The 15,803-nt window shown below is 35.0% G+C and overlaps 1 protein-coding gene across 5 annotated transcripts in view; it reads right to left on the bottom strand.

The window, feature by feature from the left end:
• Nucleotides 1–516: 516 nt before the first annotated feature.
• RCOR3 (REST corepressor 3) overlaps nucleotides 517–15,803 on the bottom strand; it is a 53,299-nt gene continuing 38,012 nt past the window's right edge. For 3 of the 5 annotated variants that reach the window (XM_061161021.1, XM_061161019.1, XM_061161020.1), the window contains 3 exons: nucleotides 12,273–12,330; nucleotides 3,530–3,771; nucleotides 517–3,082 (listed from right to left, as the gene is read on the bottom strand). In XM_061161021.1, the coding sequence (XP_061017004.1) occupies nucleotides 2,738–3,082; nucleotides 3,530–3,771; nucleotides 12,273–12,330 (645 nt within the window). In that variant the 3' untranslated portion in view covers nucleotides 517–2,737. The remainder of the gene's footprint in view (nucleotides 3,083–3,529; nucleotides 3,772–12,272; nucleotides 12,331–15,803) is intronic. The other 2 variants (XM_061161023.1, XM_061161022.1) reach the window with 2 other exon arrangements.

The following is a 15,803-nucleotide window of genomic DNA, read 5'->3' on the forward strand; positions in this document are numbered from 1 at the left end:
ATGTGTTTAATAGCTAAACCTGGTACTTTAACCAAAGTACTTGCGATATTCTTAATATAGTTGAAGATCACTACTGTCAGGTATTTTTTTGCTTGTTCTCTACATCTATTCCTAAAAAGAATGTAGGCCTATATTAAGACAAAATTTGACATTCTTTCATTTTTATTTTATATTATATTTTACTCACTTTATTGTAAGATTATTCAGAAAACGTTTCAATAGTACCCTATCTTTACCTCCATCAATATTACACTGGAATTAACTCATATAGAAAAAATATTTTTTCATGAATAGTAACAGATGTGTCAACAGCGTGATTTATTTTTAGTTAGGTAATGAAAAAAATACTTGGGTGTAGATTTTTTTAAACTGATAAAACTTGAAATTAATGAAATGGTCATTAAAAGATTTTTAAGTTTTGCTTTTTTTTATAAAAATCAATATTTAGAATTTCACAGTGAAGAGGTCCTAAATTTCTCATACAACATGAAATTATATAAAAATAGAAGACATAGACATCTTTAACTCTTTAATCCTTTGATTAAGCAGCAAGCATATCACTCTTCCAGGCCAAACACTGCTTAAACAAAAAAGAAAAATAATGACGTGCAAAATATTTACAAAATATGCAAAGCACACAATAAAGACATCTCACTATATACATGTGTCATATTACTAATGAAGCTAAGAATTTTCTACTGTGTGCTCTAGTGTACGGAAATAAAATCACAGCACAGCCCTCAGATACAGCACCTTTGCTCATGGTTGGGAGAGAACGGATTTTAAATGAACCACAACATACTCAACAGCTGGACAGATGCTGGTGCTGACCAACTCGACTCACATATCCCACACACCGTATACTGAAGGTCTACTGACAAGAGACAAGACAATAGAAGCTGTATAGTATGCACATATGCAAGACAATCTAAATACTTTCAAAAATGCTTTAGATATTTTCCTTTAAGATATATAACTGTCCCCATGGCTATTAAAGTAAAAATAAGTATAAATTCTTGAATATTAAGAATTTTAAATCAGGATGATCCAGTGAGAAAGAACACATTCTGAAAAAAGTTTTTAGATTATGCTAGAACTTAAGGTCCTTATGGAAATAAATGGTCTGAACTTCAATAGCTCTTTAACGCTTTACAGCCAAAGGTAGGGACTATTTTTCTAATATCTGGAGACTATATGACATCTCAAAATATAAACTAGGGCCTCTGATGTTGACCATTTTGTGAAATAGCTCTAAATGCGAGAATGTGAATGTGCAAACATTTATCTTTAGTTCCACTAGTACAGCAATCTAAGCAATCTGTCCCTTTGCACGGGCAGGTCATGATTCCAATATGAAATCACTGTATCAAAAATATTAGTAACACACTGCTGAAATAAGATCACTTGTAAAATATTCTTTGTAGGTGCTTAATGATTATGTGTTGAATTCATTAGACTTGAGATTTTTTTGTTTCTTTATAAAAAGGGTCTCAGCATTTTAACAGCACAGTTGTGACAATATACTGATATATCTTTGGATAACACAGAACAAATTCTTAAATTTATTTTATGAAATAATGATGATTTAACCCTAAACCAAACCCATGAGTACAGGTCGGCTGCAAGGAATACACAAATGTATCCAAATAGTACAATAGAGACTGATCAAGAAAACATCTTTTATATTAAATGCAGACCATATTAATAAGTATGAGGGCAATTTAAAGTTCAGAACCTAAACACAAAAAGGGTATTGTAAATAAATGCTTCCATAACCACTATTTCCACATAACTGACAAAATATAATTCTCTTCTAAAGTCCCCAAATGGAGGCAACTACTAGTTAAAAGCAGATAGCATTTAGAAAATTAAAAAAAAAAAAAAAAAAATTAACATTAACTCCATTTTCAAGGAACTTAAAGACTCTGTACTTTAACAAATGAAGTCCTCATTGTATGTAAAATAATTATTCCCATCCTCTTACTACTGAAAGATGGCAAGTCAATGACCTTTAAGCAAGGACTTTGCACTAGGACCCTAAACTGTGTGTTAAAGGGTTAGTAGGTTCAGTACATTCTTTGTGATTTCATATAATTGCTTTGCAATTGATAAAATTGCTTTCTTTTAAAGGAATATATTTAAATTCCTTTAGAAAAAAAAGCAAGTCTTTGAAAAAAGGGATATGCAGCTATAATTTCTTAAATATGCATTAAAGGAACATACGTCAAAATCTGAAATGCAGGTTATCTATTCTTGCACTCCTAACATAGGAAAATGTTGTTAAAAATTAAATTAAAGAAAAAAGAGAAATAGTCGAACATCCTTAACTTATGAAACTTAAGGAGTTTTCACAATTCCTAAGTCAATATTACTGTACTAAGAGCCTTGACTATGAAGAGGCAGGAATATAAAGATTCTCAATAAAATAAATACAGTAAAAACAAAACAAAAAATTTCGGCATATAGAATACTTAATCTCTTTTCCTTTAACGAGATCATGTCGCTGAATGTATACTCTAGAAAGGAGGCTAACTGTAGGCCTTCTGTTGTATAACATTTTAGTTGCATGAACTAAAAAATTCCTTAGACATCCACTTATGAGAGCCCACTGGCCACAGAACTAGTCTGCAGCCTCAGTATCTAGAAGGATTACTCTTCCCGCTTTTGCATCAACAGTCAGAGGAGCACTGGTGTAATGACGGGGTGAACAGTTACTGCAGCTCTGTCCAATTTAACTTTAGTGCAGTGAGGACTGTGAATCTGTCTGAATTCCGATAAGTGATGGTGGCTGTTGGCCACCAACCGCGGACAACACTGGTCTTGGATTTAGACGGGGTGGCATGGAATTAGCAGGGCGAATGAGAGGTGGCGGGGGCTGGTTTAAAGTTGGCCGGGGCTGGATGAACCGAGCCTGCTGCTGGAGTGGAGGAGGCTGCCGGTGAAGAGCCGGGGCAGCAGGCAGTGTTGGACGAAGAAGTGGGGGCGGCTGGTTCAGAGCGGCCACGGGGGCTGTTGGTGTTGGAGTGGATGACGGGGCAGGAGGTGATGGACCCAGAGTCCGAGGAGCCTGTGGGGTCTGTGCCTAGAGGTGAGGAAACAAAAATACACGTATGAGATGACAGTTCCTAATGGACGTAGTACAATATAGTTTGGGCTGTCACAGGAAAAACAAATCAAATCAAAACAAAAACATAACACCAGTGTTTTTTGGAAGCACAAGCTTCATTTATTTTAAACAAAACAAACCAAAAAAAGCAACGAAGCTACCAAACAGGCATCTTTATTAGTAAACAGCTTAACACTGGAAATAAAAATAAATGTATGAAAGAACAATACACTCTCCACTCTTCTAGGGTCAGCACTTGGCGTGTCTTTATGACTTAAGTCACAGAGAGGCACCACTGAGGAAGTGTATTGTCAACCTTTCATGCTCGTTGAGCTAGTCCTCTGACAAATTAACCTTACAGAACACCACACGAAATGGTGGTTCCTCAGCTCATATTAGCTCAAATTCCATACACAAACACACCTCCTCTTCTTCATCAGTGCTCTTCCCTGATGGCACATTAGAAGCACTTTTTGTCTCCTCCCCTAAAGTAGAAGCATCACCATTAGAAGCCTGGGTTCCTTGTTCTGCTTCCCACTCCTGCAATACCTCCTCTAAGTTAAACCGACGCCTGTAGTTTACAAAGAAGTTCTTCACTTGGCCAACAGTCTTGTTGCCAATTACATCTGCAATAGCTTGAAAATCTTTACCATATTTGCGGACACCTGGAAGGCAAAGTAAATAATACACCTGTGAAGGATCAGTAAGGAGAGCTGTGTGTACTATACATCACGCACACACACAACATACCAGCAATGAAAATCCTTTCTGATAAACTGCTCACGTCTCAGTTCTGAGATAGAGACTAAGATATCAGGGTCACAGATGGAAACTATCAATTATGTCATTTCATCGAGCCAGCCACTTGCCTTCAACTGAACAATCAGAAACTTACCATTTTTTACATACTCAGTTATTTTCTCCAATCCTCTCTTGAACTCTCAAATACAGTCCATTTATTGTAAAGCATTGAATTCTTTGTTCCATCCTCAATTCCACATTCATTTATTTCCCTAGTAGCCAGTCACCTAAATTTGAGCAACATCGTTTGTAAACAAAACTGGATGGGAATGAGCCATCTCTTTTATCCCCTCAATGGACTGAGTGAGTAGTCTTAGGGTTCCCCCGTTAAGAAAAGCATTGTCATTTTGATCTTAACACCAACTTCTATACAGTTACTTGCCTATCTGTACCAGGTACCGACAAAAAAAAACCGAGATAAGAAATTTAACATAAAAAACAGGAGAATCATCACAATCTGATGGACGAAAAAAAGAAAGCTATTTTTCAGTTTGTTGGATTTTAACTCATCTAATAGTTCTAAGGACTGTATATATGACAGATTCCTAGCTATGCTCTGTAGCCTAAAGAATTATAGTGGTGACTACTTGTAGATACTGTGCTTATCATTGCTACCTTAAATTTAAGAAGGACTGTACATTCTGTTGTATAAAAAGACCTAACATATAAAATTATGGAAGTTTCTTTAAATGTAGGATAACATTTGATTTATGAACTTGAGACAGTCAATTATGCTACAGAATTTAAAGTGACTTTACATAATCAAATGGATAATAATTTGCTCTTAGGGAGCTCTAAAAGAAATCCACCCTACTCATTCTAGAAAGAGATATACCTAGCTTAAAATATAAAAGCTGTCAAAATTTTTATTTTGTAATTTGATAACTGCTTTTTAAAATACCAGATAACAGTAACTCATTAATTAGAGATGAGAAAGGAGAAAAAAAAATACTGATGTCTATGATAATCTAAGCAGCCAGAAACAGAGGGATTTAGATAAACTTAATATGTTACAATCACACATAAGAGCATAACCTAAGGACACATTAATACCCCAGCAGAAATGTAAGACATATTCTTACTGATACCTATTTGGATGATATATACCTATTATCTTAAAGAACCAGCATGAATATAATTCATGTTTTTAAATTCTGCACTTATTTTATGTTGAAAACTTGGGAATAGGTGTCTCTTGCTGCATTCAATTTGCTAGACTTGACTCTACGGGGAGTTTCTTCCTCTTAGAACATTCTGGGTAGGAGGCCTGACATATTAAACTATAACCCCATTGTTAATACACAGTCTGGGATTTGTAAACTATGCTCATTCGCTCCGTTCTCAAAGAGAAAGACACGTGCGTGACAACAGAGTAATAATGATACTTAAAACTTTGTTTACAATATTTTATATTCATTTAAAACATAAATGAATTTATATTCTCTTAAATCCATGAGCTGATTTCCAGTTTGAACTTCATAACTGAGTATAAATTCTAATGGTGACTAGGCTCCAGTGAGGGCTTATCTGACAATAAGAACCCAAGGTCACTTCATATTAAAAATTACTGCTACATATTCAAGTACTTCTCTACTATTTGTACTTTACAAAACAGCAACTCAACTTGAGACAGTTGCACTGAGAAGCAAATACTAACTGGAAATCACACACAGTGTTCTAACAGTGTACTAATTTTCATAACATTTAATTTACATTCTAGAAATGACCAAAGATACCAAACACATGAATTTAGAAATGAAAACTTAAATAAACCTAGGATTAGATCTTCTATATTCTTAACAAGAAGTCACATTAAGAGTAACTCTGACTCTAAGTCTGACAAAATTAAAACTCTCCAAACACTCATTTGTTCAGCAAAATAACACTCCAAAACACACCACTAAGTTGCCCCCATGTCTAGATCCATTATCTAACTGTCCCCTCTTCTGACCCTACTTTTTTTTTTTTTTTTGGTCTTCCACTTTATTTTCCCTTGCTCAAAGGACTTCACCTTGTCACTAATATTGTTGCATTTCCAGAATTACATGCCCCAAACCAAAACTACTTCCTACAGGAACTTTAGTTTACTCAGACACTTTGGATTTTCCTCAGCTCACCTAGGTTCTGAGTCACCTAGGTAAGTTTATTATTAACTCATGTATGCTTGTCTCATATCAACTACTTTGCAAAGTGTTAAGGTTCAGACTATACTGCAGACTTCTGCAGTCTGGCTAAGGATCTCAATCACGTCCTGAGAATAAATGGGCCCGGATATTAGTGCCCTTAATCTGCAGGATGCCTGGGCCGTATGTGGAAGAGCTAGAGCTCCTTGGCAGACTCCTCTGGACAGACAGCAGCCTCATCTGCCTGTCTCAGTGGGTCATGAAAAATTTCATCATTTTTTCCATATGCCATGACGTGAACAAGGTTGGAATACAAATTACCACCAGCATACTATAATGCTGAGTACAGAGGAAGTACTTAGGAAATACGATTGATTTTTTCTTTCTCCATGGAGCTTCATTCTATTATTCTTCCCCAAGCTACAAGAGTCACACCTGGCTGACATCTCTATCATTTTTACATTCCCAGTGACGTCACTCAACAGCATATTTTGGTGAGAAGGTGGAATTCTTAAGCTCTGTACTATGGCTGATTAACTAGTCAAACTCTAGTGAAACACCAACTGAAGACTTAATGGACTGACTCCACCTTCAGATGAACCCCCATCTAGGCTTCCGGAAGTCAACCTAGCAAGGTAGCAGTGCTGAGCAACTACTTAACAATCTATGATCTCAGAGCTGCTTTAGTTACAGCTTGCACCTGGGAGGAGGGTGGTCCATTCTCTTTTTTCAATTTACTAAAAACAAGGTCCCTCATATATATATATATGAATTAGTGCTGAAACAACTTGGGAAGTTCTTACCACAAAACTTTAAATTTCTCCTTCATTTTCATCATTAAATATTACAGGTATGAAAATTTTGCTATGCTTTAAAAAATGTTCAACTTGATAAAAATTCTAGGCAAAACAAACACACAACATGTGAACGCTAATATTAATGACCTGAAAACCCTAATTTGTATGCTAACGATGGATCAACTTGTAGATTTCTGTTAAGTGACACTTAAAGTGATCACTTTTAAGTGACAATTCACTAAAGGTATCAAAAGCAAATAAGTCAAAATCATCTAAGCAGTCATTATGAATTAACAAATAAATATAGAATACTTTTCAAATGTCTAAAAAAAAAAAAGGAAAAAAAGATTAAATCTCTCTCTCCTCCTTAAGATGTAAAAGGCTTAGGTCTATCTGAACCATTTTTTAAACTAAACTTGTGACCTTTGGGCTTCCCAGGTAGCTCAGCTGGTAAAGAATCTGCCTGCAGTGTGGGAGATCTGGGTTTGATCCCTGGGTTGGGAATATCCCCTGGAGAAGGAAACGGCGACTCACTCCAGTATTCTAGCCTGGAGAATGGACTGTGTAATCCATGGGGTGGCAAAGACTCAGACACGACTGAGCGACTTTCACTTTCACTTTTTAGGGCAAGAGGTCAGTTTTCAAAATTTAGTAGGGAAAAAAAACTTGAGAGAACCCTGGAAGAGGGAAAGTAAGTATTTCCCAAGGAGAGGAGAAAATTGTTTTCAGTCAAATTTCTAAATTTCAGTTGAAAGTTACAATGAAACAACATGGCTTCTACACTGCCAGATGATACTGTATAATCTTTATAATATAAACTTTAAAAGTTTTGTTTGGGAATTAACATATAAATATAACTCATTGGGATACTGTGTTATCATGACATTTCATTTTCCAACCAATGTTCTTCTATATTATCCGACCAAGAAAAAAAAAATGTATGTATTTAGAGTTTTGACTAGCAAGACAGTAACTTTAGGAGCATTTGAAATATGCTGTTTCCCAAGTCTGGACGTGGTATTTAGGCTTTTTTTCCTTAGATAGAAAGGATATCATAAATCTGCTTTCAGTGTGTTTAAAAGTTATTTTTAAAATCTTTAGGACTACAAAAAAAAAAGCACCAACATTACAGTGACAAGCTATTTTTAGGTAATGAAAATTTGGGGGATATTTTTCCCTGCTTCTTACAGTAAAATGTCTTAAAGTGAGCATGTACTTAGTATAATTAGGAAGTATTAATTTTTCAAAAATCTATTTTTTGAAATAACAGTTACATTTAGAAACTCCAGGGATGTGAGGTCTTTCTTATCAATAAGAGATTAATTTTAAACTCAAACCATTCAACAACATGCATTTCTTTTCACCTCCTGTAAATCTCATCAAGAATTCCTATTAAAAAAGGTAAAAAATATATCAACAGCAGTGGGACAGTGACTGGTGAATCTGGGCAACAGCTAAAAGTCAAAATCATACATTACTTTTTGAATCTTCCCACCTCCCTTGCTCCAAGTTTAAACTCCATCACAAAATGCTGGGAATTGGGAATCATTAACTATCTGAAGCAAGTGCATCAGAGGGCTGACAATTACACATCTGGGCCTCCACTCTTGTGATATCATCTATAACAGAAGAAACTCTAGTACAAACAGGTACCTTTTAGAGGAAAAATACAAATCTATCTCCACCTCCTTTTGATCATTCAAGTGCTAAGCATCATGTAAGGATCATTACAACCCTTACGTCTTAATCAAAGGCTGAATCTCCCCTACCCCCTTAGCACTTTAGGGACCATTCTAGCTTTTTTTTTTTTTAAAGTAGGAGACAAAATTAGAATGAAGACAATTTCTAAACTTGCAACTTCATTTCTCCTAAAAAGGGATGAATATATAAAATATAGGGAGAGAAGGTAACATTTAACCGTAGGCATAACTCATTTGAACATAGTTCTGTCATTCCTGTTTCATATGAGAAAGCAGGAAATACGAGAAAAAAAAAAAAAACACTAAAAATTAAATTTGACTTCTTGATAAAATTAGAGAAAAAAAATGTTATGCTGTTTATCCTAATATAGCACAATATTTTAGTTTGGCAACATTTTTTTTAAACCACTAATGACTATGAAATGAATATATTTAAAAGGAGACCTAAAATAAACATGTCAAATATTGTATACTATGCTTCTGCTTCTATATACTTTAAAGAGTAGATGTTTTGCGCTATCATTGCTATTTTTTGAAAACAGTTAATAAATGTTTTATTTTACATAAAAAAAATACAACCATAATCAAATTCCTTTCTTAATTCTTGCTTAATAAGGAAGGTTTATGGGGTCGCAAAGAGTCGGACACGACTGAGCGACTGAACTGAACTGATTGTATGAATATCAAGATTCATCTTAGGATAATTTCTAAAAGTACCACAGATTAGGAAAAATATGGCACAAGCTACAAACAGGGATATTTCCCTATTAAAACAAATATGTGAAGACTGTAATTGGTCTTTCTGTTAACTAATTTGTTGTAATAGAAAATTTAGATACTCAAAGCTGGAACAGATTACATAAAAACTGTAGAAATACCATTCTTGGTAAGTATTTTAAGAGGATTAAATTAAAGCAGCATTTATAATATCCCATTTGGGGATTCCTGAAGAATGTTACTGAAGTCATAACATAGCTAGGACTAAAATTAACATAATAAAGTGACAAATTACACAAGTAAAGGCAGACATTCCTATTTGGTCTAAGCGTGATTTTTCCCCTTCCAAATAAGGGAGAAAGAAGGGAAAACAGCTTATTTATTTATTTAAATATTTACTGTTAAAATAACATTTATTTAAATATTTATTTACTATTTAAATGATTGGTACTTAGTTAACAACAACATGAGCAGATGGGAAGTAAAATGGAAAATATGTATTTAATCTATAGGAAATGAACTTAATATACTTCTTTGATTTTAAGAATTACAACACAAAAGTTTATTTAATAGTGGAGCTCACTAGTGACACAAGAGTCAACATTTCTCTCTCCAGGTCACTGTAATAGTCAACTATGAGCAAGATAAAATAAAGGATTTAACAAATCGAAGTTAAATCAGAATCTGTATGTAAAATGTCTTGAATAAAAAGTTACATATAAATTAAAACATGTTAATATCAAAACACTGAAGTGGCCATAGGAATAATATCATATAAAGGTTTATCATAAATAAAGATTAAAAAGAAGAAGAAAAAACTAAAAACATTTGCCTGCTAAGGCAAGTACTTCTTGATTACAGATGTTAAAATAAGAACTGCAGTTATGTACCTTACCCACACCAAGACTCGGGTACAGGGGACATTACTACACGATGATAAGACACACTTTTGAACATTATATAAACACATGGGCACATGAGGCAAAAATGGCACTTGTTAACTCTCCCTAAAGTAACTATGTCGGACATAAATACCTTTAAGTTGCTTTAGTTTACGTAACAAAAACAAAACCAAACAAAAATCACAAGACAAAACCAAAAACCCTAAACTCAAAGTAAAAATTTTACAGTCAAAATAAAGAAATAAAAAACAGACATAAATATACTGAGAGTGCTTTCAAAATCTTAAGAACATGAATCTTTCCATACAAACTGCTGCATTAGTGTAATTTATTTAAAGACTACTTTTTAAATGAACATAACAATATAATAACACTGAATATCCTCAGCAGAGAGGATATGTTTGATTATTTCTAGAAATACTCCATTCTTTTAATATTTGTAAGTTGAAATAATGTCTGCATATGTAGCTCAACTCTCCAGGTAAATCCTGCTACTGTCTTTCTCTCGAATGCAGCTTTCCATAATACCCAGTATCCAACCCAGTCAGAAGATCTGATGGATCCTACCACTTAAAGTAGTGCTGTGGAACAGCATCAAACCTTTTCTCTGTACCTACACAGAAAGATTAATCCAGACTTCCTAGGTGATTCTCTTCAGAAAAGGCTTTCACTGTGACCAATTCTCATATCAGAGTATAGGATTAGTATACTAACCTGTAAGAAAACAAATACTGGGAAATGGGGCTCAATTCTGTAGGCCAGCACCATGAAGGAAGACAGGCTTTAACATCAGTCAAAGGAATGCCTACTCAGAAACTATGTTAGAACTATAGGTCATAATTCTAAATAAATATGAGACAGCTGTATAAAATACTTTTTAATAAAAACTTTAAATTGTCTGTTGCAAAGAGCTATTATTGAACATTGTAAGTTTTTGTTCTGACTCATTCAGAAACTTAGTTCTACCATTACAGATGTGCTCCATGCATGTCCAGCACTGCCTGTATGGAACCCAGTACTTGTTTATGAAACGGCTGTGCTGTGCTGGGCAGGCTGAAGGGAAGGCGGACACTATCCTACCAGGCACCCTACTGTACATTTTCAAATCACACTGGGTACGTAATCCTTACTTTAATTCAAACTGCAAAGTCTTAATCAATCTTTAACTATATTATTCTCATATCTGAATGATACTTGCACATTTTTCAAGTTAAATATGTTCTCTATGTTTGAATACTCGGAACTGTTTTTAAAGATGTATGTTTCACTGGGGCCCAACTCTCTTATAGCAGTTAACTTAGATAAAATAGCTATGGATACTCAACACAGAGGGCTCAGCCAAGAAGAAACAAATTGTAGACCAAACTTAAACCACACTATCAGTCCTGTAGACAGTTCATCTTAAAAGGAAAACAAATCTACAACACTGAATTGCAACATACAATTTGCCCTTAAGTAATTCAAACACAAGAAAATCCAAGTTTATAGTGCTTCCAATTTGCCCATGGATATTCATAGTACAAAAAGTTTTCTGCCATACAATTCAACCAAGCATTCTTACAAATAATTGCATTTAAAACCACACACGTATATATATCTATATATTAAGTCTTTCTTTTGTATAAATAGATATATTTAAAGTCAGGTTTTATAGCATTCAGTGGCACATCTCTTAAGTAAGTTACGGTACACTGAAAGTTAATAAGCATATCATGAATATTTTCAGTACCTGACAATTATCAACTACAGAGTAATCAGGGAAACCAGGAACACAGTAGTTTATGTTTGTGATAAAGAGTTATTGACTGATACAGTAAGAATGAACCCAGCTGCAGGAATACTAAAGCAGAGGCACCCAGAGACCAGCTGACTCGTTCAAGCCTGTCATCACCATCATTCATTTAGTGCTGGGGAGGCATCACATGATGCTCAGGACCCAAAATGCACACAGACTCAGTGTACCACATCCACAAGTACAAGTCAGAGTTCACGGTCACCAACACTGTACGGTAAACACGAGACCCCTTTCTTGATCCACTTCTAAAGGAAGGGGAGAACTATGGTAGTCATCTTTCATGACAAATTAAATAATTATTAACAACAATAACTGCTTATCTTTAATATACCTTGCACTGCTAGAAGCTGCTCCTCTGTGGTCCAACGGGCATTAATTTTCTGATTTGACTACAAAATTAAAGAGAAGTTTCCTAATGAGGATATGAAGACAGACATTTTTCCAAAGTGCTTATTTTTTAAAAACTTTTCACCAAATCATAGATAAGAGATTACTAAAACTCTGATTTATGAGGATTTCATTTTTATAAGACTTTAAAAATGTATTTTAAATTACCTTTTACCAACACAAAAAAATAATGAAAGGGAAATGTACCAATTTGGGAGAAAGAAAAACATTCGCACTTATACCCTAGTCAGAGATATCAAAACTGAGAAAATCTATTAATCACTCATTTTCCAACTACAATGTTCCTATCATACACTGCACATGTTAATTTTAGCCTAGTTTTAACATTTAAGAGATTTTGTTTTCTTTATAGAAGAATCTGTGACTCTCAAGTTTCTTTTCTTCATATGTAAACTAAACCTATTCTTACTCCATCAAAAATAGTGTTGTATAAATTAATGTAAAACTGTAGATAAGGCCTGTGCCCTAAATTAATATTTCTTTAAATTTCTAAAGCAGAGAGTGACTGAGTATAAGAATAGATTTTCCAACACTTCCTACATTCATCCCAGTATTTTTGTTTAAAAAATTTCTCAGTTTAAGATTTTGACCATGGCAGTATTACAGTATTAAACATCTAGCCAAATTTCACTAGTGTACACCCACTTCTTAGTAATCAAGAACCTTCGGCAGTAGATGGAGGGACAGAAATAAGCATTCCAGCCTACAAAGGTTTACAGTAGAAGCTGCCCGGATAAAATGGCCAATGTAATACACACACATGCTGGGCAAAATAGAAAGTAGGGTTTCCTCTAAGAAGGGGTGTTGAGGTCTTATCTCAGCTGCAGTCTTAGCAATAAGAATCTCCAAAGTACACAGAGGTTCTGGGTAATATCAACTTTTTCACCACGAGTGAAGACATATAAGCAAGCATTTAGAAGAAAGAATGAAACATAAATTCCAAAAAAGTTATGAAAGAAGAAAAAAAAAACCTTGAGGAAAGGAGGGAAAAATCAAAAATACAAATCACTGAGTTCCAAATGATAAGATTTAAAAAGGACAGCAAGGGAGGCCAGCCAACATGGACAAGCCTCCAGGTTAGGATACTTGTGAGGAGGCAAAGGAATAACAAGAAACAGGCAGAGAGAAAGAGGGGAAACAGGACATACAGGAGTAGTAAGGGTGAACCAAGACTAAAAGAGTGCAAAGAAAAAAGTTCAGAAGACAGGGAAAACCAGCAATTTTAAACATATGGTCTCCCAAGAGGAATAATAAGAATGGAGTAGGAGGTAATATCTGAGTTAATACCTAGGCAATGTGATGCTACCTTGGCCGTGAAAGGTAGACAGAATACGTCCTCAGTACCTAACGATAACTGGTATTGGAACCTATTTAAAACAGGTCCAAATATCTCAGGATAAATGGTTAAAAAAATAAAAGGCTGAATGTAACTTAATCTGAAATATGAAACTAAAACTTAGGAAAATTAGTTCATTAAAAGATAGTTACTGATTCCGCTTATAAGCTTTAATTTTATTTCTTGGCATACCTTTTCTGATTATACAGTGGTATAACACTCTCTAGCTTTGAAATTTACAGCATGACTGCAGAATATAGCTCATTTTTGTTCTGAAGATGTCAATGATTTTCTCAAATTTCTCTTCTCTTTACTGCTACTCAAATTATTCTTCTTTTAAATGCCTGAATCAACTATCCTTTTTTTCCCCATCATTAATTCTGTTACATACCCATCTGTCAACAATTTTGCAAGTGACTAAAGCCATTCTGTACCTTCAGAGACTTCAGGAAGTTTCACATCTCTTGCAAGGCTTACAATTTCATTTTGTATTTGCACTGTATTAGTAAGAGAATAACAGAGGAAGACGTTGCTGTCTTGGATGGAAAGGATAACAGCTAGAGTTAATTAGGAGGAATTAGTGAGGAGAGCCTAACTTTATAAGTGCTCAATTCACTAGTGAATACTTTCTTGTTTGGCAACCTTTGCTTCTCCATCTATCCCTTAGATTAATGAGCATTTGGATACTGAACATCTCTTGTGAGACTATTGCAAGTGGTTCTTAGGATTAAAGTTAGTATATCTGTGGAGTATATATAAGGACATATGTAACCTGGTGGCTCTAGTAAGGAATCCACATGCCAATGCAGGAGATGGGGGTTCGATTCCTGGGTCAAGAAGAGCCTCTGAAGAAGGAAATGGCAACCTGTCCAATATTCTTGCCTAGGAAATCCCATGGACAGAGGAGACTGGCAGGCTACAGTCTATTGGTCGCAAAGACTTGGACATGACTTAGTGACTAAACGACAACAACAAACAATAACAAAAACATCAAACACAGTGCCTGAGCAAACATAAATTAAAGTTGATCAATCAATGTTTGTTAAACCTGAAAGGCAGAAAATGGAGGAAAAGGTATCATTAATGAAAAGGGAACAAAAAGTAAAAAAGAAATAACAAGCCCTATGATGACTTATTTTTGGCTTATAAGCAAATCAGGAGATGGGATAAACACAAGTAACTATTATTGCAAACAGTATACTGGGGATTCAAAGATGAGAGGGAAAAGTCAAAATGATTACAGTGGGGAAAAAGGAAAGTTGAAGGGACGGGAGTCAGAGATGGATTTAAGAACATAAGTTCCTAAAAGGCAAAAATGAGGAGAAGGCATACCAAGTTCAGGGAACAAGAGGATTTTTGTTAGGAAGCAGTGACAAATAAGTCTGGAAGGTTGGTGGTACTTAACTAAACCAAACTATGGTGAGGTCCAGTTCTGCAAGGGCTGAAAACACCAAGGCTGATGAGTTCATACTAGATTTAATAAGCAATCTGGGGGAAGTAGGGAGCAAAGAGAGAAGGGTAGGATTATGAGCAAAATAAGACTTTTAAGTCTAGAAAGCTGGGAGAAGGGTGATACTTTAAAGGACTTAGGATTTGGGAGGTGTGGGAAGGCAACGCTAAGAGGAGGAATTTAACTTGGAATACACTCAAAATAAGGTATTAGGCAGGAGGCTAAAAGATTCATCTATTCAAATAGATGAATTTTTAAGGTGTTTGGAAAATGCTTATGAGGGAAAACAATGGAATCAGCTTACTCAGATGAGAGGTTCTAAAATCAGACTCTAAATTTTTTAAAGTTTTGTTTCTTCCAAAATTACTCTTGAAATGTTCCTACAAAGGCAGCCGTGGAGATAGGCAGTCTCGCAGAAAATCCACGCTGGCAGTTACTCCTCCAGTACTGGAAAGGGCCCCTAGTTTCTCAGTTATACCCCAGATGAAGCCTTTGGCTCGAATTTAGCACAGTAGTAAATGAAAAATATAAATACTCAGGTAAATACTAGAACATCGTTCAGTTCAAGGAAATGCTCAGGAGGCATGTGAAAGCTAAAACTGACTAAAGGAATGCTGGATTCACAGTTCCCAGCTTGTAACTACTCACTCTGGGTCATACACTCAATA

Source organism: Dama dama, chromosome 14, assembly GCF_033118175.1.
Source record: "Dama dama isolate Ldn47 chromosome 14, ASM3311817v1, whole genome shotgun sequence".
NCBI lineage: Eukaryota > Metazoa > Chordata > Mammalia > Artiodactyla > Cervidae > Dama > Dama dama.